We start from the raw sequence: 27,094 nt of genomic DNA on the forward strand, positions 1-27,094 counted from the left end.
TATATGTCACCACTTTCCATCCTGAGAGATTTGTTGTCTTTTTGTCTCTTTAATTTTAATAGATGCAAAATGTTCAGTAGAGTCACTTTAGACTAATGTTTATTTAGACACAATTAATATGGTAGCGTATTGATGAATAAGTTCCATTCACACAGACAGAAAACACTGACAGGCCATTATGAGTATAATTAACTGCTGATTGAAGTTTAAGGTAATTGTAGATCTGGGTTATTGATCAGGGGAGGAGTTCAAAGAGTCTGCCAAGTCCTCCCAAGTTAGAAAAGTTCCTTTAAAGGTTATCTCAAAGTGTTGCTACGTGTCTGGAGCATGCAGACACTTCACTCCCCAGGCCTCAATATCAAACCTTCACTCATATTTCAGTCCAACTCTGAATTTCAAACTTCTCTCCTCTACAATGACACCCAGCCTTTTGAGATAGACTTTAAGAGGAAGATGAACTCTGAGCTTGGCTAGTCAAATCAATCTAGTCACGGTGGAGGAATGGAGCTGTTCATTACAGGGAGGGCTGAGGAGCTCTCCGATCAGCTCTCTAATATCACCGTGATCCTCTTCTCTTTTCTTACCTAATTGAATTCTCCAGGAGAGATGCCCCTCAGCTACACATTTATCATATCCTGAAATTGGAGGAGACTAGCTCTATGAAGGACGTGCGCGGAACATTTAATCCACTCCTCATGCTGTAAGCCGAGCGCCGCTGTCTCTGCCAGGGTTTGAGTTATCCCACTGTGGACCGCTGGCCTTCAGAGAGGTGTTTTCATTCAAGATGAACGGCAGCGGCACCAGGAGGTGCAGGCATCCCGTATCGAATATGCTGCCTGTCATGTACAGTATGACCACCATCCACAACAGATGGCATCATAATCTGTAATCAAAGGCCCTTAAATTCAGCTCAATGCACAATATGTCCCTCTGTACCTCAGCTCTTTATTTCTCTTCGCTGCTCTGTCCTTACAGGGGTAGACATTCTGCATCCCCCTTCCTTTCCTTTCTACAGTATAAAATAGCATTGAATGGTTTTGACATTAAAGATAACGTAACGTCATCAGATAGGCAGTCAAATGATACTCAAAGTGTCTTGTTAACATAAAGATGAAATGCTGATAAGTATGTGAAGAATAAAGAGGGGACACTTGTGGAGGACAGTTCCACCATGTTGCTACATGTCGTATTGTACTGTATCCTTATTGCTACATCATAAATAATTTCAGTTCCTCTTCGAAGCCTCCTCTATCTTTTATTTCAATCTCTCATAACCAATCACATCTGCTCGGTCCTGTCACTACACTACAGTATAATTACACATATAACAATACAATGCAATATATTCATAGTCTGTTGATTATTAGCGTGTGCAGTTGACGAGGCATGTGAATGAAATTGGATACTTATAATTCCGATAATTATGCATGTCCAGATGGATTTTTGAGTGCACAGAATATTTTTGTGCTAAAGGTCTGCCTTGTTTGCATGCACTATGGTGTTTCTGGCAGGGCTCCAGGGCTATACGATCACTTATTTGATTAAACACTATCATGCTCAGCAGGACACTGGAGCTTTGGAAAGTTGAGGTATAACTGCTGACAGCAGCAGAAAGCATCTTGAAGCATGCTCAGGTTTTTGCTGTGGTCGTATCCTCCTTTATCTCACAGGCAATTGGCTTGAGCCCACTAAACCCTACATTTGATGGTTTTTTTTGTGTTTTAAATAGTTTCATATCTTTGGCTCAATGTCCATATTATTATAATCTTACCCTTTCTGTGTATCAGTGTGTCATAGCTGTATGTAAAAGGTCTGCTAACTTACAAAGGTCAACGTCCGCAGCACAGGGGAGTCCTTCTCTTCAGTAGAAAACGCTGCTCCTGGACACTCCTTCCTTTGTGCCTGGTTTGCATTTTATGCTTTCTTTCAAGGAGGCCCCCTCTGTGAAGTAATCAGCTACATATGAAATAAACATTCAACACCATAGTTACAAGGATTTCAGTGTCTACAGCTGAGGAGGAAGCATCTAAAGTTATGGCGCTGACACGTTTGATGCCTAAAGGGACAGTTCGATGAAAAATTAAAATTCACTCATCATCTACTCACCACTATGACGATGCAGGGGTGGGTGAAGTGTTTGATTCCAAAAAACACTTTAGGAGTCTCAGGGGTAAACTTTGTTGCAGCCAAATCCAATACAATTAAATTAACTTTTAAATTACAATTTTTCTACTACTACCCTTCAAGTATCAGGCTTTGACTCAACCAAACAGCATTCAACATGTTAGAAAATCAAGTGGCATTGACAGCTTCTAGCTGACAGCAGTAAGGATGGGACAAGCTGGTGATGCCCGTCATGGAAATCCTGTGTAGACTTCAGGCCCATGAATGCCCCTGTATTGGGACACAGATTATATTTTTGACTTATGATGTAAGCAGTTGACCAATCAAACAGGACAGAGTCAAAAGACCAATCAGAGTAATCAAACTGAAGATACTGCTGCAGTTTGTAAGATAAATATGTGTATATTGAACATTACAGCAGGTAAACATATTCTATTATTATTAATAAAGATTCAATGATGGACTCCTTCCATTCACTTTATATTTGCAGATGTGGTTGGCAGCTGTATTCAGCAAGTTTTGATAAATGCATCAAGCTACCTGCTCAATACAAAACTGAAGCCTGAGACATATTAGCATCGAGCTTGAAGTGTATAGTGGTGCATTTATCTATAAAGAGTAAAATATTTCCCTCAGGTGTTGGTGAAGCAAAATTAATATTGGAAATATAATTCCAGATCAATGCTAATGTGCTCAGTGAGTCCACGTTTTGGGACAATTTTGGTTTAATGAAAACAAAGCAAACTTTTAATGTCATACATAAAGTGTAGAATTTATTAATCGGGCACTTACAGGGCGCCACTGCACTTTGGAAATTGCCTGTTTTTAAGATTCAGAGCATTAATGGTGTAATGATAATGTGGTTTGACAGTGTTGATGTACTCAGAGGTGTACAGTGTTGAAAGTGACATCCGTTGATTTGCAGATCCGATGCCCTCTGAGCTACTGCTGAGTAACTCCAGTATGGAGTCAGCTGAATCCGAGGAGGATCATAGCTTGATGACACTTGGTAAAATGGCATACTAATTATAGTCATTTTCATTTTGGGCACAAATGCTTGAGCTCAGTCATGTGCGAGGTGTTGATACCTTTCAGAGCACGGACCAATGCTCCCACGACGTTTAGCCCTGCCAAATCTCTGCTGCGGATTGGCTGAGCCTGTAGCGAGCAGTGACACTTAGAGGCTTAGGTAGTTTCCACCCGGGGCTGGATCGGCAAACTGGTGACACAGAACAGTCTGGGGGCAAGCCATGGGATGGCATCCTGGCTGGGGACATTAGCAGTGCTAAAACACTCTGAGCTGATGGCTCTGGCGTGGCTTCAGAACAGCACGGCTTTCTCACATGCAGGAAGTGACCTGAACGATTATGTTGCTCACAGATATGCTGCAAGTAGACTTTAGTTTTAGAAAGAAAATAATTAAACCGACCAGAGTCTCCAGAACAAATGTCTTAAGTATCATCCTTTCACAGGTTTTTTACACACTGACTGCACACAGGAGCACACACACACACACACACACACACACACACACACACACACACACACACACACACACACACACACACACACACACACACACAGTGCCTAGAATATGCAAAGCCCCTAAAACAGAATGAATGGTTCAACATTGTGAGACTTTGTGACACACACACATAAAGTCTCACAATGTTTGACCATTCATTTGCATATTCTAGTCACTACAATAGTGAGTGCTTGTGTGTTACTCATTAAATCGAGTTAATAATGAGGAGGAATATTGTACGAGAATACTGTTCGCATCATGAATAGTATATGAGTCTTGTCCTCTGAAAATCATAAAAAATTAACCACTCCAAGGATTATTTGATTTTAGGAATGTTGCAGATGTAAAAAAGATTGTTTTAAGTGAGATTGTTCAGGGCATTTGTGCAGTCAAGGGTTTAAAGGCAATTGAGAGAGTGTGTGTGGGCATCTTTTACTATATACTATGATGCATATACTTGAACTATCCACACAATCTTTCTAGTCCACTCTAAAAAGGACTGTATATTGAGTAGTCTATAATGGCCGCGTCCACAGAGACCAGCACTTAGTAGAAGCAACTGGCTGTCAGCCTGTCTCTTGCCGAGAGAATCAGTCCCTGAGAAACCCCTGATAACTACAGAAATCTACTGAAATTTTATTCCTGCTATTTTTCATTTCACTTCGTATTGAACTGAAGTCCCTTTATTAGGCTACCCTCTCTCTCATCCTCTGTTTTTCACTCCCTATGGATTTTCAGTTGCAGTCGCTGTAAAAATTGGGCTTTATCCTTACTGCTGAATCCATCGTTTTCATACAGAGCAAATCATTTTTAATATAGCTGTAATTTGGTCAATTTTGCCTGTCACTTTAATATCGATATCATATTCTCCTGCTCGCAGTCTCGGCTGTTAATGTAATTGAGACAAATTGTCACAATTTACCCGATTTCATATTTTTCCTGCAAAAGTGCAGAGGGATGAGAGGTGGGCCCATTTGTTTCTATGACGTCTCTCTCTGCCAATATGAGCACAGAATCATGTTTTTAATTTGAGCCTTTATTTATCAAAGGAAGATTCACTGAGCAAACATGCTTATTCTATGTATTGTGATCAACAAAGGGATTAAATGAGGCAGGGACGCAGCCCATATATTTCTTTCTGTATTATATTTTTTGTTTGTAGTTGATCTATATTTATATAGAGCTTTTAGTTTACATGGCCACTTAAAGTGCTTTACAGTACAGTTAATTGCTGTTCACCCATTCACATAAACATTCATATAGTGCATCTATACACAGCACTTTTTCTATGAGGGAATTCAGGGTTCAGTATTTTGCCCAAGGACACTTCGCATGCAGACTTGGAAGACTGGGATTGAACTGCAGACCTTCAGGTTAGCTACCTCAGCTACAGGGCCCTGCATCCTTCCTATAAACTTGTACTCCACACCAGCGCTGTGTGTCACTGTATGGACATGAAGCTGAATTTGGTAGAAGTCCAATGACCCTCCAACCACGCATCACAGTTAGCTTTATATAATAATTCTGATGTTGGACGTCATTTCGTTAATCAGATTCTGACCAGCAGATGGAAGGAATATATAATTCCATAGGCTCATACATTAGGAAGGAAGTAGCTGCTACATCTGTCTTCCTATGCGTGTGATTACATTTGCATAGAAGTAGCAGGCGTGGGTTTGTCTCAGTGAGCGAAACTGCAGCGATCGTAATACTTGATTCCCATTTTACAAGCTTTGAATGCCAAATGTCCCTCATGATTGGTTTGGAGGATGACTTGTTCCATCCTACCAGCTGCAGTAAATGTTGAGCGAAATAGCTTCCTTTGTTCTGTTTTCATCATCGCTACTTCCTCTGTGTTCTTTTCATGTGTCTCCCCGCCTCATCTTTACAATGCAGCTCGCAAACACTTGTGAGTCAAGCTTTTAAAAAAAGGAACTTTTCACACACACACACACACACACACACAAACACTCACACACAGCAGAAACAGGTTATCTGATTGATGTTAGGCGTGTGCTTTAATCTAGAGGAGTGCTACTTCACCACTGCGTCCCAACTCTGAAGTGTTTAGGCTGTAGAAGAGTGCAGCTCTGCCTCCATGAAAACAGAGAGGGAGGCAGAATGTAGATCAATATCCCAGGAACACACCAGAGACATTCTATTTTATTAAACATTTTCCCATTAAGGCAGTGATCCGAGTGTTGTAGATCATCCCAACAAAGTCGTAAATCACAGACAGACAGCGGCATTGGAAACAATGGGCAGAATCAGAGGAGATTACCTAGAAACAGAAGATATTTGTTGTTTGTGCTGCTGGGGGACTCATGTATCTTGGATCTGCTACACATTCTAACTGAGGAAATGCTTCAGTGATAATGTTTCATTCAAATCATTTTCATGTCCATCACATTTTATCATTGACATGGCCGATCTTGATCATTAACTAACTGAAGTACCTAATACAATACAAATTACTTTTTATTTTATTATGCTATAGTATGGACACCAGAATTCAGATATGAACCAATTTATGACAATAGTTTTAATAAGACACTATTAACAGCATTTTATAATTATCTTTACATTTGCAAGGTCATGCTTAGAATAAGCAATTATCAAAATAATGTGGAGTATTCTGACTGTAGTTGAATTTTGTAGACATGTTTGCATCTTAATTGCATTATAACATCCTAGTGGAGTTTTAACTGCATTATGTGTCATCGGCAGTTACCAACTGCTTTGATGACACATTTGCTCGGCTTGTGTGTAGAGTAGGATGAAATGTCACTGTGTAACATATGAATGGAATATTCTATTAGCAACTCATAATTAAAAATATCTGAACATTGTGGTTCATGTTAATGCAGTTACAGTTATTGCCAAAACCATGAAGATTTATCACTAGTGCATCACCTGGTCCCACAGAGACTTTTATCATGTATCAAAAAAGCTACCTGCTCAGGATTACTTCACAGTGGAAAGTGTAATTAATTAAGATCCAGAAATTATCTTTATGAGTCGATGAGGCTAAAATGAGACTGACTACTGGATGTAAATGTGTTGAGTGGCCAGAATCTTCAGATGTCGACGTTGCTCCATGTCTGCTGAATGTCAGCCTGTATATAAGCAGCTGTTTTGTTAGCCGTATCAATTTAAAAGGGCGTTAACAGCTTGTTCTGCTGGCCACATGTGAAGCATGTGTTTTCTTTGAAGAAGTCGAACATTCAATGTTGTTGGTGAATGACAAAGCAGACCAAACACATTGCTTGTGTAAGAGGGTTGACAACGATTCCTACTCTTATATGATTCTTTTCATAAGTAAAAACTTAAAACCACACATTATGAGCACAGCTTCTCTTTGGCTTTATATCCAGTTTCCAAAGTTATCTACTTTTAAATTCCGCCATTTGTTGTGTTCAACCATATTAATAAAAGAGAAACTGTTTTATAATGTATTTTTCTTCATATTCACAGAAGCTCAGATACAGTAGCAGGTAGGGGTTCAGTGTGTAGCCCAGGGCTAGTGCAACACAACAGATGGCTGTCACTGGGGTTGAATCTGTTACTGTTTGGTTCCAGGGTGTTCTCCTCGAGCACCAAACCACCCTGCCACCCAGTTTAGATTGTACTTTGCTGGCAGTCATTTTCTAAAGCAGATGGAAGGTGGCTGTAATTTCACGGGCTTGTATGTTAGAGAGCACACTGGGAGATCTGTCTGTACAATTTGTTCTGTTAATGTCCTGCTCATTTCCTCTGTAGCTGCCACTTATTGACAACAACATAACAAACGTGTCTATTCAGAAAACACTTTGGACAGGATTAAAATAAGTGTAAAGAGAACAAATAATTTGAAGGCAGATAAGAGAGACGATAAGGGAGTTAGTCTTTCATTCTAATCATGCTGTCAAGAAAAATAAAACCTCACATCCCCTTTTCTTCTCATTGCTCAAATCCCCTCACTTCTGTTGATATGCATTTTGACAGAGCAGCAATTCAAATTATTGCACTGTCTAACTCGCTGCACGTCTGGATGAGACTGTCAACTCGAATGCCTGAAAATGTAAAATGTAAGCGTCTCCATTACTTTTCAAATTATGTTGATTTTATTTTTGTACCATTTTATTTGTGCATCCTCCAAGGATTCGGGAATAACAGGACAGAGATTGAACGCCCCAGCATTATCATACCATCTTTGTTATTCATATCCATCTTTTCACAGCCGTCTAATCCACATGCATATTCAGTGTGCCGCAGACAATCAGAGGTTCAGAGCTGACAATGTGCTCATGTCCGCAGGGAGGTGTTTCCTTCCTCTGCTGTTTGTTGACAGTGGCTTGATGAAAATGAGGATTGCAAAAAATAACATCACAGAGCATCAAGCATAAATATTGTTGAGATGTTGTTGCATTGATGCATGACTGTCATATCGCCTTTTAATCATGGTAGATGCCAGATTCCTGTAAAAACTTTCCTAATGCAGAAAGAAACAATAAAAAAACTGTCAGACTCACTGAATGAACAAAGGCAGCTGCTCAGATCTCTGCCCAATAGTTTTTTTAATTTGTGAATTATGCCTTTGTGTAAAACAATTCAATAATTAGATTTCTCGTCTTTCTAATAAACATTTTGTAATTTTCTGAATGAGTCAAACAGTTTCATGTGGCTTTCGTTTCATCATTCGAGAAACAGAAGTAGTGATTTCATCTTTATTAAAGCTGCAGGTTGTCTCATGATTTCATCATTTTAAAAGAATCACATTAACATGATAAAGAAGGTTTGAGGTTCGGTTTTGTTTCTTTGTATCTGTTTCTTCTCCTTCTCTTGTACGTCAAACTAGAATCATTTTTTTAATCCAAAATAAGCAAAAAAAGACGCTCCGAACCTAAAATACTGCTTTTTTTTATTCAGAGGAAAGCAGTTATAAATATAGAGAGCCTCCCCAGGTCCAGATTGGTTTGGGACTGAGGAGGCAGGGCAATGTGTATAAGAGTGATGGATGAGGATTGTTGCAGTTATTAAGTATTAATTAAAAAGGTATTATTTATTATTTTAGTTGGATATTGTTGTTATTATTATTATTATTTAGCAGTTCTAATATTTTAAATGCATTCTCTTCATGTCCTTTTATTGTGAAATGTCTGTAATAAAGGTGCAGCATCCTTATCCATATTGTGCTTTCCTTATGAGCTCTGCATTATAACATTCAAAAAAAAAAAACATGAAGACCCTGTTTCAACATGTGTTGGTTGAGCAGACTCCTGCAATAAACCAGCTCTTATTGCTGCCGCTTTCATGTTTCACCTGTCATGTAACTTAAGCCTTATTTAATTTACTTCTCTCCCTACAAAAATTCCCATTATTATTATTAATTACTATCTGTGAGAAAGTGACACTTGTGACACGTGTAAAACTGCCCAACAAATCCTTTTTAATTAACACAGTACAAATACAGCATTTAGATAGTTAGTTCACAATAAAAGCTAATTCTATACACTGTTAAACATATATATTAAGAGACTAATTAAACTAAGACAATTATTAAAAATGTTCTGTCAAAAATGTCATGTTTGGGTGATAATTCAGTTATTTGAATTAAGGTACAATTAAATCATCACTTCCCCCAGACACGTTTTCCGAGGCTAAAACCACCAGAGCCCAGTGTGTGGACCTCATTTCCTGTGAGGCAGCCCTCTCTGCCTGTCACCGTTCATCTAAATACACCATCATATCAGCTTGCAGGTCTCTTTAATGACTCAGCTCCCCGCCTTCATAATCAGTCATTTTCAGTGCAAGTACTACAATCTCCACATCAGCGATGTTTCTTTGCCAGGGTGGCACAGTGACAGCGGCCGCATGTTTTCAGCCACTCTCACATGTGTGCACACAAACATGCACTTTACTCTCCTCCACTGGTCAGCTGTGAGTGGTGTCAGTGATAATATGAACGTATATGAATGAGTGGCAGAAAGAAAGTGATAATCATCAACACCCTATCGACTGGAGTAGACCCAACTATGATTTGCATGAGGCCTGGGAAAACAAACTAATCAGCATTCTGTGGCTTAATGGAAACACTCATGTGTATAAATGTATTTATCCAGAAACATCACAGAAACTGTGGTGCAACAGGCAGATTATTGTTGACAAAATCACTATGCAAGCAAATGTGTATGAGAGCAGCAGTAGAAAGCAGACCAACAGAGGGAGGGAACAACTGAATTGGGTTTAGATTAAAGCAAACAAACCCAATCGAGAAACAGTCACAGTTTCTGGTGCACCTGCACAAATGTTGTTTGTGCTCAGTCTGGATCTCCCAAAACATCTGGCAAATCCAAGCTCAATTTCCTGTGCCTCAGCTCCCATTACCATCAAAATTGCTGGGGTTCTCTGTGTATTTAGTATTTTAAAACTCTTTGTCTGGAAAAAGCATCCAGAAGCAGCACCACTCGTGTTCTCTTATCGCTAACTGCTCCCACCTGCCTGCCTACCTTCATAAGTAGTTGGCAACCCAGTGACCAATAATAAAGTCCTGCACCATAGGGTTCCAGTGGTGTTGGTTACATTTGGCAGACCTGCATCCTCCTTTCCACCAGAAGCAGATGATGCAGCACCAAAAGATATGCGACAGCAGCAGAGAAGTTTCACCAAAGCCAAATTCAGAGATGTTATTTTCTGCCCTGCTGTTGTGAGAAAACACTGTTTTCTGGTTACAGAACTCATACTGAGCAGGAAAATCTCAGTGTAATTCCAATGTAACACTTAAGCTGCAGGACTGTCATGTATATAAAAGGCTATGTGTGGATGTGTCTCAATGTGTCTAAACTGTATATGTACATATAGTTTGCTGCATAAAACCTTTAAAAAACGTCACAATGACATGCAAAAAACAACCTCTGTACGTTTCTGTATGTGTCTCACTGATTGTTATGCTCACTGATTTAAATTTTGACATTTAGGATGAAGTTCCCTTTAGCGTTTAATCATATTTTACTTTTCCAAAACAAAGCAATAAAGCCCATGTCAGACCCTCTGCTACATCTCCTCATTTCCCCGGCTTAATTGAAACCAGTGTGTGTGTGTATTGCCTATTTCATTTCCAAACCATAATAAACAAATCATTTACAAATGCTCTTTACCCTGAAGCTAATTGAAAGACGCCAGCTTTCCTTCTTTTATCCTATCACATAGAGTTTTCCCTGGGAGTCTGATAGTATTAGCAAAAGTAAAGTCATCTGCAGCTTTTATTTGCTCTGTCCCCTCACGCGTTCGGTCACATAGATTAAACTTCAGAAGCCGCCTTTTGGCAATCAAATCTATCATAGGGCAGCAGAGAGTGCTCCGTCAGAGCTGTTCCCAAAACTACAATTTAAATGAAGAAAACTTTGAAACTTTGACAACCCGCAGCCAGTTATTGTGCAATTTGGGACTGGGAAAAAAAAAGTTTCCTCCCATCATATTTCCTGGTTTGTTTTTCTTTCTCCTTGGATGAACAAGAGCCTTTCATTTACTATTCTCTCTCTTTCTTTTTACAGACACATAGAGAACTGGACAGGATTGCAGACTCTGAGAGACGTCGATATGGAGCTCTACACTGGACTGCAGAGACTGTGAGTGTTGATGCTGTTATCTGGTGGGAAGCGAGGGGAAGGCCAGTCACTGACACTTCACTGTTTCTCAGTCCTACCCTGTTTCAGATCTGGGGGAGTACAATGGAACCTGTACCGCTGTTAATCCCTGTTTTCCATCAAGTTGCCCGTCTGCTTGCTGCAGAGAGGCCAATGGTTCCCTCTGTAAAATGAGTGCAGATACTCGAGTGGCTGCAGCTGCAGCATCACCAGCAACGTTTTGGGATTTAATGTCCGATACGTCTCTGAATATGACTCAATCCAGGCTAAGTCTCAGAGGAAGCGACAAGTTGTTAGTCGGATTGTGGGGAGAGAAGATGGAGTGAGAGGCGTGTTTTTACTGATCCTAACGCAAGCTGATGTTTAAACAAGCTTTTAATTCTTTAAAGTCACACGCTGGTGGAAAATCCCCTTTGCTTTGCTCAGCCACTGATCAAATAATACTAAAAAACAGCAGGGAAAATTGAATTAGTGGCCCCTGCTGTAGAATTGTGACTTTTTTTCATTCTCATCTCTTCACTCCTTGAAGCAATGTTACGCTCCTTTCCTGCTTTACTACCCTGCACTGTGAGGCCACATCCTTTACATCCCTCTGCCTGTGGCGCTCCTCCCTCAGCTGCTCCGACCTCCTCTTCCTCTTTGCTTTTTTCTCTCTGCAGAAAACTGTATTCTCTGTTGCCCTCCAAAGCTGGCCTCTCCCCTGATCCCCTTGATCCCTCATCAGGGAAGCCAAGTGCAGTATCTCCACCACTAAATTAGCATTTTTCTCATTACCACTGCCTTGACTGGGGACGCCAGCTTCCCACCTGAAGTTGGGGTTTCCCAGGAATTGCTGTTACCTTATGTGATGGTGTCTTGTGGGGCTGTAAGCAGTCCAGAGAGATGAGAAAAAGTGACTCTACGACATTTACATTACAGTTTACCTCCCTTATTTAAATTGAAATAAAATTGAAATAATTATTTAATAATTCATCTGAAAACTTTAATAGTACTCAATAGAGTGCATACCTCCACCAGTCCCCTAAAATTCAATCAAGCTGCATCCAATTGCACATAATCATACTAGTCCCTATATATACGCCTCATAATTCATCAGAATACTTGAATTATTTCCTGGGACATTAATGAAAATGTCAAAAAACACCCTAGTCTGTAATGTTAAAGGAAGTGTAAAATTCCGCCTCTTTGTTCAGATCTGCGGAAAAATTTAATGGGTTCTTTTTTGGCCCATGTCCCGTTCTTCCACAAAGTTTTGTGGAAATCCATTTTGTAGTTTTCTTGCTGACAAACAAACAGCTCAACCAACCGCAACGGACAGGGGTGAAAAAATAACCTTTGGCAGAGTTAAAAAAATACTTATTATATAACTGACTGGCTGCATCCCTCACCTGTTTATTGTCATAATTATTTTTAACAGGCGTAATAATCTCCTTTTACAACTGGGAGCTGTAGTTTTTGGCAAACATACTCAAATAGAGACAACACAGAGTAAAAATAGTGCATTCGCTGGGGACTATTTTCAGCTGTGGATTAATACACTTTAAGTGGACTACTAAACTATTACAGCAGTGTGGGATGCTGTATGTGGGATTAAATCTAAATAAACTATGATGTGTGTGTTCATGGTGATCAGGGAACATGTCAGCCAGTGCAGCAGTGTGCCTCAGTGATTTCGTTTTAATGACAGACTGTGGCACAGAGGAATAAGGAACAGTGGGTCAGGCATTGGCTACACACACAGACACACACAGGAAGCTGTCGGATCAGTTCACTGCCAGTTTTGGTCTGTTAAGGGGTTTTATTTTATTTTTTATATTTATAAAATAAATACAGAATTTATATCCCTGTTAACATATGTGATGAAAGTGTGTGTTTCTTTAAAATAGAAGGCAGTTGGCATCAATCATAATTTTGACATTAAGTAGATTGTGTTTCATGTGGTGGACATCGGAAGCCCCCTTAATAAAAAAAGATTTGTTGAAATGCTGCAGCTTTTCAGTTGGTTCTTTGTATTGAAAACAAAATAACAAAAGGATTTCTTTAAACAGTGTCGTTCCTACTTTCAGCCAAATGTATTTTTGGTTTAAACTCCAATTTTCATAGACTTCATATATAATACAGCAAAAATCCAATCACCGCTGTTTGCAGAGATGATTGTGTTCAGTATACTGTAATTGTCATTACTACTGAGAGGATGACAGAGTAACCAAAGCTTTTATATTGTCGTGCTAATTTCTAGGCAGCAAAATAATGGTAAAATTTTTGGGCAATCTTTTCAAGGACCCTTGACGATCCCAGAGCCCCACTTTGGGAACTTTTATGTGATGAAACACCAGGTCGCTGTCAAACACCACAGAAGTGTGATCAGGCTTCTAGACGTTAATTGGCACCAACAGCTGGGTATAATCAGCACACTGCGTTATGAGGCGCTCACTGATGATGTCAATGACTTCTTTGGAGGGAGACATCTGTGATTACAAGATTAGAAGTCATTACCATTGTTGCCCAGAACAGTGGTTTCCAAACTGGGTTGCAAGGGATTCTCCTTGGGAGGATTCCATGCAGGGTCCCCAGAATAAATTTTAACCTCTTGGTTATTTTGCTCAATAAAAGTTAACACAATGGGGGAATGTGTTGAAATGCATGCTCCAATTTCACTTGCTTTACAGTAAAGACGTGCATGTTCACAAGGCTTTCATCACACGGTGGTTCAAAGTGTGGCTCCATTTCAGTGTCAGCTCTGCAGGGTGTAGAGACGCAAATTAAGAATTAGAGCAGACAGATAATTAGAGCTGTTATGGACATGAAGATATAAAAATGCCTTGAAATAGACTAGTAAAGCAGTATAATTATCTAATTTTTTAGTTCATTTGCATATTTAGCCCAAACAAAATTTGAAAAAAACTTGTTCACACTGGAAAAGACAAAATAAATAAATATAAATAAGGAGCAGAGAGGCAATAGCAAAATGAAATGTAGAAAAATGAAGTGACATAGAAAATAGTTCAACATGGTCTTTATGCAGTTATGTGATCATCTGAATGTGATACTGTGTGAATGTATTTGTATAGGAAGGAAATAAATGAAATAAATGACTCAGTTTTGTTGCTTTCTGTACCATTTCATCTGTATTTTATCTTTCATCACTTCAGAACTATCATGAATTGCAACCTGAGGGTGATCCAGGCTCGAGCGTTCGCTCAGAACCCACACCTACGCTACATGTGAGTAAACATTTCTATCTTTGACAACCATGTTTCCTGTGCCTTCAAAATATTTATCATAATCTGGAATGCCTGACAGCTTGTAGTATATGGCTGCAGATAACTTAGTGTTGAGCAGAAGATGATGCAGTTGATAGAGACTAACTTCGGGGAAATTGTGATGTCGCATTACTGTCGCAACAGCGGCGCATCTTAAATGAGACATCCTTTATTTGCCTTGGATAATTGGATTCCTATTTCCCGGTTCTTTGTGCTTCCGTAGAGCAACATCCAAAAGACGCAGTTCCATTTAGTCTGCTCTTCCAAAATGGACAATTTGTCCAGGAGACCTAGCATCAGAGAGCTGGGCGAAGAGCAAAGTAATTTCTTTAACAAAGGCTGATGTCTCACTGTATGACAGCCTGTTATTCCCCAATTTTCTGGGAGTAAACATGGCGAGGAACTCAGTCACAGTCTTCCACCTGAACACTCTGCCATTTGCAATTTCCAGTTGTAGTCTGAGTGACAGTATGGTCTCTTTTACTCTGCAAATGACTGCTCTTAGGCCTAAATGTGCACTTTGCACTGTTTGTGGGTGGGTGGGTGGGGGAGGGGGTTGGTAGTACTTCATAATATGAATGGTATAGTCGTGTGCAGTATTGGTTCTCTTAATCTTGTCTGTGAATGAAAAGGAATAAAAACGATCGGATGCTAACTTTTGGGCCGTCTCTCTTACCAAATATAAAGTGATGAGCCACTGGTTTTAACGTTGTGGCTGATTGGTGTAATTGCTTTGCAGATTAAAAAAAATGTGCTTAAGATATAAGAAACTGTCAAATGAGAAGGTGATGATGCCCTTTTCTCTTTTGTTCTAAGCTGTGGTTTAAGGCTAAATCAGAGGGTGAAATTCAAACCCAGTTGGTGATAAATGAAACATTAAATATTTGCATTGAAGTGTTAATTTAAGCTTTCCTCACTTTGAAGATACCATACTGACATTCCCTTTTGGATTCAGGCTAAAACTCTGGTTTACTAATAAAAATCCATTGAGTTTCAGTGGATTTCGCCAGCGACAGCTCTTCCCCAGACAGGCCCTTTTTTTTCAGGCGTTAATGCAGGTGAATGGTTGCTAGGTGACCTGAGGATGATGATGTCAAAAATGATTCATTATTATGCCTAAGCTCAGCCTCAGAAGGCCGACCTCCTTGATGTCCGTGTCAGAAGGTTCTGCCGAATCTAAGCCATTCTCTCTATCATATGTTTAGGCCATCAGAGGCTTAATCACACAATAGCAGCTGTTATTCTCTACCTACAATTAGTATCCTTCTACTTGGTGTTAAATGTATTTTCTCAGGTATCGTTTTGTATGTATCACAGTACATATTGTATTATGTACCTTGACCTAACAATTACCTCTCTGTGAATCCCTCTGAACTGTGATCATCCATTAGGTACCGATTACACAGTTCTGTACGACATCACGTTGAGGCTGCAAACGTTTGTCCAGCTAACTAGATTAATGCCTTTAGAAATCGAGCCTTATCTCTGAGGCCAGCAGCATTTTGTACTACTTTATTTTGCAGAATGTATGTAGCAATCAATATTTACAGGATTTTCAACAGAATGATGGAGCTAAAGTTAGCTTAATTACATTGCTAGCAACAGCTGATAAAATATGATAGCAACCAAAATCCACAGTTGCTGGTTTGAAATTAAATTGCTATTGCCATGGATGTCAGACCTGTTCACGAGATGAATGCGTTTTAACAGGACCCCTTTTGTAGTATTCACAATCTCAGACTTTTACTTTTTATAAAAACTCAGAGTTTGCGAATTCACAAATTCTAATTGAAGATAGCACTGATACCAACACAATGGCCAATCAGAAGAATGCCAAAAACCCAACCAATACCCTCAATGTGAGGCAGGTGGGTGCAATCCATCACATCTCGTTTGTGTGTATGTGGGTGGTGTACTGTGTTTCCGTCATAAGTTACCTTTGGGGACAATTTGAGGTTACCTAATTAATTGGTGATAAAAACTTAGTTGAAAACAACCATTGTTTCAAAAGGGCCATATGTGGGAACAGAGCCCTACACCTGATTTTCTTATCAGTTATTGAGCGGTATCAACCCATTAAAACATCCAAAACCAAAGAAAGCATTGACATTAAAAGTTCAAAAATCATTTTAGTTCTTTCTCAATGTAAAATAACACAATTCTCTGTTGAAAGCAACAACAGACTAGCAAATAAACAGAATACAGCTCACAAGCTCCAACAGAATTGAAACATCTGCCTGGTTCATTAGAAAAGAGCTCAGCTATATTTAATATCCTTTTTTGTTGCCTTGTTTATTTTCCAAGCAGCTCTTGTCAAAGCATCAGAGCTGTTATTATGAGGTGACCTCTGTGGGGGCTGGCTGTATTTTATTTGAGCCCAAAATAAACCTAATTAAAGGGTAGCAGAGCCTTAGAGAGTGCTTCAGTCTGATCAGCAGGATATTGGTACATAAAGGAGATGCAGAGATTGAATCCACGCGGCAGCTGGTATGTTCAATATCCCAATATACTGCTGATTCTCAAACAAAACGCACAACTGCTGTGGTTCTGCTGAGTCGAATATAAACTGACATCACGGTGAATCTAAATGGGATTTACTCTCCAGCATTAAATCTGTGTAACATGCACTCATGACACAAATATTTGGACAACCCTCAGAATTAATATACTTGTGAGAAGCAAACAGGAAATCAACAAAGTGTGATTTACAATTTAAACATTTGTCAGTCAGCGTTACAGAAAAGTGACGCAGCTGGAGGTCATACATGATGATGATGGACGGTTGTGATGTGACTGCGTAGGATTTTGTCAGGAAAATAACGGTTATTATCTACATTTATCACTGCCTTGTGATTTCCATCTACATCCCTAAAATCATAAAAATCCATCTTGTCATAAATAGAAAAAAGAAGCTGTCTTTGGGATTCATTGCTTCTCTGACTTCATGAATTATCTCCCACCGTGATCCCCAATACTGTACACTGCTGTCATGTACTTAATGTACCTTTGCAAACTCTGGGAAACTGTTTTATATTTTTTTTGGGGGGGGGGGGTTGCTTTGATTCCGTAGGGTAAGAAAAATGTGTTTGCTAACGTTAACCTTTAAATATGAAATCTTGTCTTAACTCTGCTAGTAAGTTTTCTCATAATAATTGTAATCTAAGAGGGGTATCTGTGGGGTATCTGCTTTAAAAAAGACCACTCATCAAGTAAATATATTGCCTTGTTTGTCTCCCTGGCAACTGAGACTCTGCAGCAAATCCCAACGCAGTGGCTGGAGAAACTGATGAAACAGCCTTGAACCTCTTAAGTACCATAAGGGGACACTGAAGGAACAATCAGTAATATTTTGCACTGCTGCTGCAGAAAATGACCCCACTCCGTGCCAGTAAGACCACAGTTAGATCATTGGCTGCTGTGATTTCAGGACTTGTCCGTACACTCCATGATTCATTTCATGCACTGAAACATCTCTGCTCCTCGGACAATCATTAGTGCGAGCCCCCAAACCAATGCTCAGTTTTATTTGCACGTGTGTGCAAGAACATGCAGCTGTCAGACATCAAGGAGAAATTGTTCCCTTGGGGGTTTTTAATTTCAGACCACAGATCACAATAAAATTATCCACACTAGATATTTGGTTGCAGAAAAAAATAGTTTGGCAAAGTTGTAGTTTTTATAAAAATTTATATTGGTCCCTATGGCTATATTATTGATATGTCACATTATAAAAGTGAATGGTGGAGATAGAGCGGGGGAATGCAGCAAAGGGCCGGTTTATAACCAAACCTAAAGAGAACTCACACATCAGTACATGAGCTGTTAATACACTGGAACTTGCTGGCCGTGCTGATCCGAATGGTTTCGGACCAGAAGGGACAAACATAATCAACTCATTTCTGTGTAACTGAGTGTGTGTAGATCTCATTAATGTGTCTGTGTAGCATCTTTGATGAAAAGCAGCAGTTGTGTTTGCAACTGCTGTCTTAATCTAATTTTAATGTAGTTCTAATCAAAAAGCTTTACCTCTTTTTCTACATGATAGAAAAAAAATGTGATTGTATGGTGTCGCTCATTAGGCGATTTAAGGTGATGACACAAACATGAACAGATTGCTTTTAATCATGTGAACCTAAATAAGTATTGCTGTTTTCAACTAAAACCCAAATGAACTTGCTCAACACCACTGACTACCTGGTTCTTGCTGTCTATTAAAAAGAAAGTAAAACACTCTTAATACTTAATATTTTGTTGAATTAATCAGTAACTACTCTCCTTCAATTGTTGATATGGTTTTTCTGGCAGCCGGAGCTAAATTGTGATTGTCATTGTTTAATAAATTGACTATTTTTTCTGTTCAGCTGTGGGAGTCTTCCTCCTGAATGTGATGGTGGAGATATAAAGGACAAGGGCCCTTGTGAAATGGTTGTAGATAACAGTAATTATGTGAAAGCTTTAATCTTCTTCAGAAGGTTTTTTGCTGAGATTACACATGCACACACGCACACACACACACACACACCTGCTGCCACTGAAGGGTTTATGCTCCACTTCTTGCATCTTGAATTGCAATAATTAACTAAATGACATCATATTTTGTATTGCATCCACAGAGACTGATTTTACATGAATTAATCGTGGCAGAATACAGGGCTCTGACAAAGTAAATAGCTTCATCCTTAACCTTCCAGTGTTATTTTCTTCCAACAGTATAACGTGCAACTTCTAAATGTTTTGAGTACATTATTTTATTTTCAGTTCTTATGTGTGCTTGTATCGAGTGGAAGGAAAAACAAAAGGCCCAAAACATTAAGCAGCTGTCCACATAAAGCTCATTTTACTGTGTTACTGTGATACTTGCAGATATGTAGCTTATTTAACAGGTAATAAACATGATTCTACCTGCTGTTTTTACATTGACCCTAAATAGAGTGGATACCTCAGCCAAGGCCCAACAGTCTCATCATGCGTGATCCTTTTTTTCACCAAGATGCATGAAATATTCCCAGGGAAAACTGTGAACATGCCCTATCTCGCAATGTTAAAGAAAGAGAAAAAACAATCCTGGACCCACATCAAAATTGGATGGGTTTTTCCCTGATTCAAACATCATCCTAACACCAAGTTTCATGATAATTCATCCAGTAGTTTTTGCATCATTTTTTGCCAAACAAAACAATGTTTATTTATACAATGTAATGCACATCTCAAAACACAGTTACAAGCTTTTTACAGCTTAAAATGAAGAACAGACTTCAAACAATATTAGCAGTTCGAAGACCATGCATTACAAAATATTGCAGCAGAATAAAGTATAATATAATAAATATAAGAGTAAAAAACACTGCAGCACCTAGTCCCTGTAAAGTCTGCAGGAATCAGTAAGCATATCCACAGGCTAAGAACCATCATGTCCACTGTCTGACCCAGGCACATGAGTAAATCTTACAAGCCCTAAAGGTTCCCACGTGGTCTCTGCAGCATTCTTTAGCATTATTTTGCAGAGGCAGTACATCCCATCGTTAACTTGATTTGTATAATTTTCGCAAAATATATATATATGATACTGAAATTACAGAACATAAGTACAGCACTAACAAATTATTTGTTCTTGCTTTATTTCTTCTTTTCTTCTGTAACAACAGTAACTACTTGCTGACTGACACATGAATCTGTTTCTGCACAAAAGACTTACCACTCCTAGATATATATATATATACACAAATGTGAAACTTGACCCCTGGGGTGGTACGATTAGCATAGCATAAAGAGTGGAAGAAGGAGGGAAATAATTAGTCTGTCTCTGTCCAAAGGTTAAAAAAATCTGTCTACCAGTGCAGTTAAAGGTTACTAATAAACATGTTAAATTATGTTTGTTTAATAATAATAAAAAAGAGTATGGGTAGTGAATTTCTGGAGAGGTGCTAACACCCCATGTGCTTTTCTTACCTTCTTTTTGGCTGATGGGACATTTACCGCAACAGAAGAGTGATATCAATTTTGTCATCTAATCTCGAAAAGAAACCAAAAACCGTGATTAAATAAAATACTAAACAATTCAGCGACACTTGTAATGTCTGTTTGACATTAATTAGGCAGGGTGAATTGTACTCATTAGCACAATAGTTGACTGCGAGCTAGGTTGAGACCTTTTAGAGTCATTCCACAATTACTTCCTGTCCTACTATTCAATCTGCCCGTGTGTGTGTTCATTCTTTACACTTTGATCCTGCACTCAAAGCCTCATATGGAAATGAATACTGTCAACAAAGGCGCCATGACAAGGTCCTGGGCTTTCAACTCATTTCTGCCACCGCTGGGTCCAGTTTTCTATCTAATGCTGCTGGTCTGCTAGGCGTTGTGCGCCATAGTTGTCCCTGCCTGTGTCAAATTAAAGGTCAGTGTCTGTATGGTGAGGCTACTCCTCTCTTCATTCCAGTGTAACCGAGGGAGAGGCCCAATAAATCTGGAGGGAATGTTGTCACCGGGGAGTCAGAAAGGTCACTCCCCACAGGGAGAGGGTAGCAAAGACACTCTCTCTCATTAAATCTTCTCGGCGACATGGTTCTTTTTTTTTAAATTCCTAAATGTCACTTTAATACTTGGGTCAGCTGGCTCGCTAGCCTGAGACCACCTTTAATTAGATGTCTGATTATTCTTTGTTTACCTTGTCAGGGCGTTTAAACTCTCTGCTTGCTCCTCTGCATTCCTCTAAAATACTCTTACTTTATTCCCTTTGTCTTTTTGAAAGAGTTACTCCCTCAGGTTTGCAGGTAGCCTGTTCACTTCAGGTGGTGGCTGACTGGGAGCTGAGGCAGTTACCCAGATGACGGCTGCAATCTCTATAATGTTCCACCTGGTGTCTTTCACAGGCGTATAAAAATAGAGGAGTGATCTGCAAGGTGTAAATGAATGCTAAACCCTGATACTGTCTATATCAAACACCTACCATTCACACTGGGTTAGCAGACACTTTTAACCATAGAAACCAGGGATGCTGGAGGTCGTCTCATCTGAACACTGCACTGCCTGGACTCACTGGCAGTTGACTGGACTGAATTTTGATTTTATTTTTATGCACATATGGAGTCTGATAAAACCATAACTCTTCATTGTTGTATGATTGTGGGTACCAGAGGATCAATAAGCGCAGGTGAGGGCTTTGAGCTGATTGGTCGTCATGTTTAAAAGGCAGGGTTAGTTGGGGTTTACTGTATGTAACAGGATGAATATGAGGCAAGGTACTATCAATGATAAATGTATCGTTTCTGGAAAAATCACTGACAGCTTCAGAAGAATTATTTATATATAACATACCTGCTTTGGGTGTTTACTTTCATTTAAAATGTGAATGTAAGAGTGAACAAAGCATTGTTATGCTACTTTCTAATAAAGCACCTATAGAAGCCAAATCTAAGTCTAAAGTGATGATATTCTTTTGAAGACAATACAGTTTTTGAATTGAAAATCTTTGTGTGATGAGTTAAATGTTGAGGAACAGAACGAATATATCTACTATACAATACAAAATATATTTACTATACAATTCAAAATATATTTACTATACAATGCCTACTACACCTTTTAAATCTACTACAATTCTCCCAAGAGTTCCACAACAATTCCATCTCACATTTGGTTTTCCGGAATTGTCGCAGTACATTAAAATCAGTCGTTTGCAGAGCTGTGGGAATGAATCCAGTATTGTGGGCTACCTTAAGTGTTCTGCTTTGTGCGAGTTATTGCATGACTTTTGATCTCAAAGAAATGCACAACGGCTGTTTATTTCTCCGTATCCTGTTGTTTCTTAATTTAGCGTCGCTCTGGAGGAGGACCACCTCCTAGAATCCATCCTAGAATCAACAGTAATTCAGCTGAGATCACACTCCAACAGTTCCTGCCCACTGTGCTCTGTGTGGGCGCGTTCCCGCTTTCCGAGTGTGTTAAATTGGAAGTTGGCGTTGCTCGGTGGGTAAAGGTTGCATGGTCCTGGCTCCCTCCCACAGACCGGCCTGTCTCTCTGTTTTGCCCAGGCTGAAGCCCTGTGACTGTGAGAGATGGCAGATGGGGAGGTGAAGGGTACTTCAGGATCTCCCTCTCACATTAGATTTTGTAGTAGACCGCCTCTGCCATTTTCCAAAACCTCACCACCCACAATGCACCACATGAAATCACTGTGGGAAACAGACCATGGGTTGCATTGTAGGTGTGCCAGCTGCTGTGCTACCACAGCAGGTGAACCAAACTGGGGTTTGATAATATAGCGCTTTCCACTCTGCATTCTGGAAGTGGGGTGGACTTTTTCATGAAAAAAAACTGCAGCTCAATAGGGCAACAAGAGAGGATAACACATTAGACGTGCCTGTTAAACAGGGCATACAGCAGGGCTTATTTCCCAGACGTGGAGGTTTGGGAGAGCAAACAAGCAGTTCAAATTGAATCAGCACATTCATAAATTCATAGTAAGTTCAAATTTACATTCTGTCCTCTTGCTCGGGTGCACGTGTGGTTAATCTCCGTGTAAACACAAACACGGAGGTTTGCCACCCTCTGACAGTGATGTCATGGAGCAGGCTATATGCTGCGTGGACTGCAGTAAGAAACGCTCTGCCGCTCACCTCCTGACTCGCTGCCGCGGCTTGACCACTGGGATGCTCGCTGGTTGTGAATGAGGTGCATACCCTCTACGCTGGTTGTATTTATGCAAAGAATGAGTCCTGTGGTCAGGCTGAGATTATACAGTGCTTAGATGAGCTGATGTTGTGTACAGTTCAGAGGAAAACTATCAAACAGGAAAGATTGTCAGACATGCAGGGCCTATCTTCAGACTGACTCACTAAAAGACATGCCCACTTCATTCTATTAGCTTCTGCATTGTGTGTGCATAGCCGGGTCAGCATGACAAATTTCTGCTGTCTGCCTTGCTGCTGTCTAAAGCCATTTTGAAATATATCTCGGCCTTAGAGGATGGGCATAATGATATTTTATATTTTGCTAGTTGTCCAAAAACTATTGAAAAAAGACATCAGTGGACATCACTGCATTCAATGGTATTTGATATTTCCTACAATCACTGCTGCCTTAAATACTACAGAACTAAATGTGGCTGTCCCTGGAGCTAAAACCAGCTATGAATGACTCCTGTCTGAGTAATGTTTGCCAGGAATTACAGTACCCAGGTGTATTTGGAAATGACCAGTTTTTAAAACATAGATGTAGCTTGACATGTTATGCATCAGTCTTTTCTAGAAATTGTAGAAAGCAAAGACTTTTTGACCACAGGGTACCTACAATTTTCTTTGTTTTTGACATTTAGATACTTCACTGAATGCTTGTTGCAGCTCTGGGGTTGTGCTCCACTTGCAGACATGTCAGAATTAAGCTTTTTTTAACCAACTGAAGTTAAACGAAAACTGACTGATTACTTGTCATTTAGATGAAGTGCTTGTGTTCTCAAATATACAGTATTTAAACATTCAGCAAATAGTCTCACAGCTCCCTCAAGCTGTGGGCCCAGTATGACGTTAATGAGGGACTGTTGAATGAAGTCAAACATCTATCAAGCTAAATAGACATTTTTCTCAGTAGTTGGTTAACCAAACCAATGATAAAATGTTTTCATCAACATGGGTTGAGAAGAAGAGTCCAAGGAGTTGTAATTTTTTAATGAAATAGAGAAACTATTTCTCTTAAAGATGTTGATGGCTATTTTGGTGTTTTTACAGCTTGGATTTAGTGGATTTGGCCCTCCTCTTTATTGGTTTTGACACTGTATTCACCAGTGTACTAGCTGAGATCTGGAACACAACAATCCTGAAATGTGTTCAGAAGATTAGGTTGTGAGTTAGCCAACAGTAAATCAATATAATTTATGTTATTTTAAAAGAGAGCATTTATCTTTTTTACTCGTTATTTCTTTGGTGAGTACAGGGTTACAATTACCATTGAAAATAGTCTTGCAAGCATGTATCAACTGGTCCCCTCAAAATCCATTAGGTTCATATTGATTAAATCTTTAATGGTGAGAGCCAGGAGGCTTCTCCAAACACAGACATCTTGTTTAAAGTGTCACTGTGAAAGAACTATAAGTCCTATTGCTTCAGTAAGCACACTGAGCAAAAGAGCCCATGTTTACCTACAAAAGGAGCCACGTGCAAAGTGAAAGATGTGGGAGTGCAAAGTCTTCTTTAAAATCAGAGACAAGATCAGAGGAATTTGTCAAGTCCTAGAGAGTGTGATGCAGAGAAATCCAAAAATGGCAGAAATTTTATGTAGAATAATCCTTGTGATGTTTTCACTAGTTTCTTTCATCTAAATTGTATGAATTGTAGTTTTCTTTACCCCAGAAAAGGTACTTTGTATTTAAATACATACATTTCTACATCGAGGGGACCCTCTCTACGGAGGCCGCCATGTTTTTTACATTAGTCCAGACTGGACAAACTAAAACCTTTTGAGTTTTTATGACAACTGAAGCTACCACAGTTTCTTTTTCATGTTTAGAAGGAGAGGGTGAGGTGAGGGGTGTTCAGCTGCAACATGCAACTTCAACACTAGATATCACTAAATTCTACACACTGTACCTTTAAACTGTGGTATTTTTGTGTCTAAGGTTTGTGCAGCATTCTGTAATAATAATAATAATAATAATAATAATAATAATAATAACAATCTGACTGAAACAGTAGGGTCCCCAGAAATATTGTATTCCATTCCCAGCTTCCTCGGGTTTGGACCCCGAATAATTTCCAGCCAATAAGACTCCAAATACATTTTTGTGGCTAAATTATTGGATGGTGCTAATCTGAGTGTGTGTTTCAGTGTGCGCTGATCAGTGTGCCTTTTGGACTTTAATTACGTTTCCGAATTCACTCAGTCAACATCTTGACAAATTGATGTGGGAGTGATACATGGCTATGTAATATCCTGCCATATTTAGCATGAACATTGTATAATAATGCACTGCTCATAAAGCACTGTCCCTTGGTTTGATAGATGGTCATTTGGCACCATATCAGACTAAATCAAGATCCCAGTGAGTGAGAAGGGAAAAAATGGTCAAAAGAAAAGGCAGAGACAAAGAAACTGGCTCAAACCAAGCCTGAAAAGCGGGTGACAAAGAGAGAAATTGACTGTGAAAGCAGACAGACAGAGAGAGATTTAGAAATAGAAACTGTGAGACATAGGCTACAGTAGATAATGATAGGGTGGGGAGAGAGGAAGGAAGAGACAGAGAAAGCACTACTATGGGAGAAGGAGGCCTTCACCTCCAGGCCCATTCAGAGAGACTGAGAGAGAGTGGCCAGGCTGCGCCGACGATCTTTACATCCATAATCACAGCACTCCAAAAGATCCTAATGCCTTATGATGGCTGTGCTGATCCTGTCATGGTGAGCCACAGGAATAATGGCTTCAGTTAATCTGCAGTATAGGACATTCAGTCTCCAGAGACTCCATGTCAACTGGCGTGACTGGATCGATAGTGTCTGTAACACTGAGCTTTCTCCTGCAGCCTCAAATTCAAACCTCCCACTGACAGTTCACTGCATCCTCACCTTTACTTTCCTGCATCGCTTTTGATCTCTCGAGTGTTGAACAACCAAAAAAGGGGGAATTAAAATGATTGAGGCAAGACAACAGTTTCTTTACCTGAGCTGATAGAGCAGCTAAAAATAGTTGCTTTCATCAAGGTGAAGAATTGGTTTAAGGTGGCGTGCGGGAGCTCCTCTGCAACGTTCCGTCTTTTTAGCCTAGATGCTGGGTTGCTTTCAAGTTGCGGTCCCAGGGTCGAACATGCAGCGTCATCATGCTCCGCTCTCACAGTGGTAGCTAGCCGTTTGTCTGTCAGTTCCTGTGAGCACTGCAGCAGCGGCAGCACTTGTCCAAGGCAGCCAAATCCCGTAGGCCAGATGAGGTTCTCTGAGTCCTGAGGCAGCACTTTGCCCTGGCCTCCCTCCCGTTTGCTCACTCCCTCCCTCTTCCATCACTCGCCACTCACTCTGCAACCTGCGCACTGACAGACAGTTGTCTGGCTGAGGCCTGACATTCGGTGTACACAGCACCGAGCCCTCCGACACAGGCACTGTCAATCAAACGACACAGCCAAGGAACCCTCAAATGTGTTTGGACAAGAGGATGAGGATTTCAGCCGAGCAGATTGCTATTTACTGTGTCAAGGGGGGTGGCTGTGGGAGGGCGGGGGAGAGGGGGTATTGGCCCTGCTCTCCTCAGCCCCTGTGGCTCGGCTGCCTGGCCTCTGGATGGAGCCTGCGGCCTCTCATACACCAATGCTGCATGGTGCCGCGAGAGCGAGGCAGCGAGCTGATTTCCCTGTGACAAAGACGGATAGAGGAGAAGGACTTTGATAATGTGAAAAAGGAAATAAGTTTTTTTTTCTCCTCTGTGTATCCAGGGAGGCTGATAAGATGGCTGTTTTGAGCGCTCTGGTTCCATCTCACCAATTCACTGCCTAAGAAGATGCACAGGATCATAAATCTTAGTTTTAATAACACATTGTGGAAACATCAGTTTTTTTCTAATAATTATAATCTTAATGA

The 27,094-nt window shown here is 39.9% G+C and overlaps 1 protein-coding gene across 5 annotated transcripts in view; it reads left to right on the top strand.

Moving 5' to 3' along the window:
• The window catches only part of ntrk3b (neurotrophic tyrosine kinase, receptor, type 3b), a 159,532-nt gene that overhangs the window by 17,482 nt on the left and 114,956 nt on the right, over positions 1-27,094 (top strand). For all 5 annotated transcript variants that reach the window (XM_020079640.2, XM_020079643.2, XM_020079641.2 and 2 more), the window contains exons 2-3: positions 11,182-11,256; positions 14,427-14,498. In XM_020079640.2, the coding sequence (XP_019935199.1) occupies positions 11,182-11,256; positions 14,427-14,498 (147 nt within the window). The remainder of the gene's footprint in view (positions 1-11,181; positions 11,257-14,426; positions 14,499-27,094) is intronic.

The sequence above is a fragment of the Paralichthys olivaceus genome, chromosome 1 (genome assembly GCF_024713975.1).
Source record: "Paralichthys olivaceus isolate ysfri-2021 chromosome 1, ASM2471397v2, whole genome shotgun sequence".
Taxonomy (NCBI): Eukaryota; Metazoa; Chordata; class Actinopteri; order Pleuronectiformes; family Paralichthyidae; genus Paralichthys; species Paralichthys olivaceus.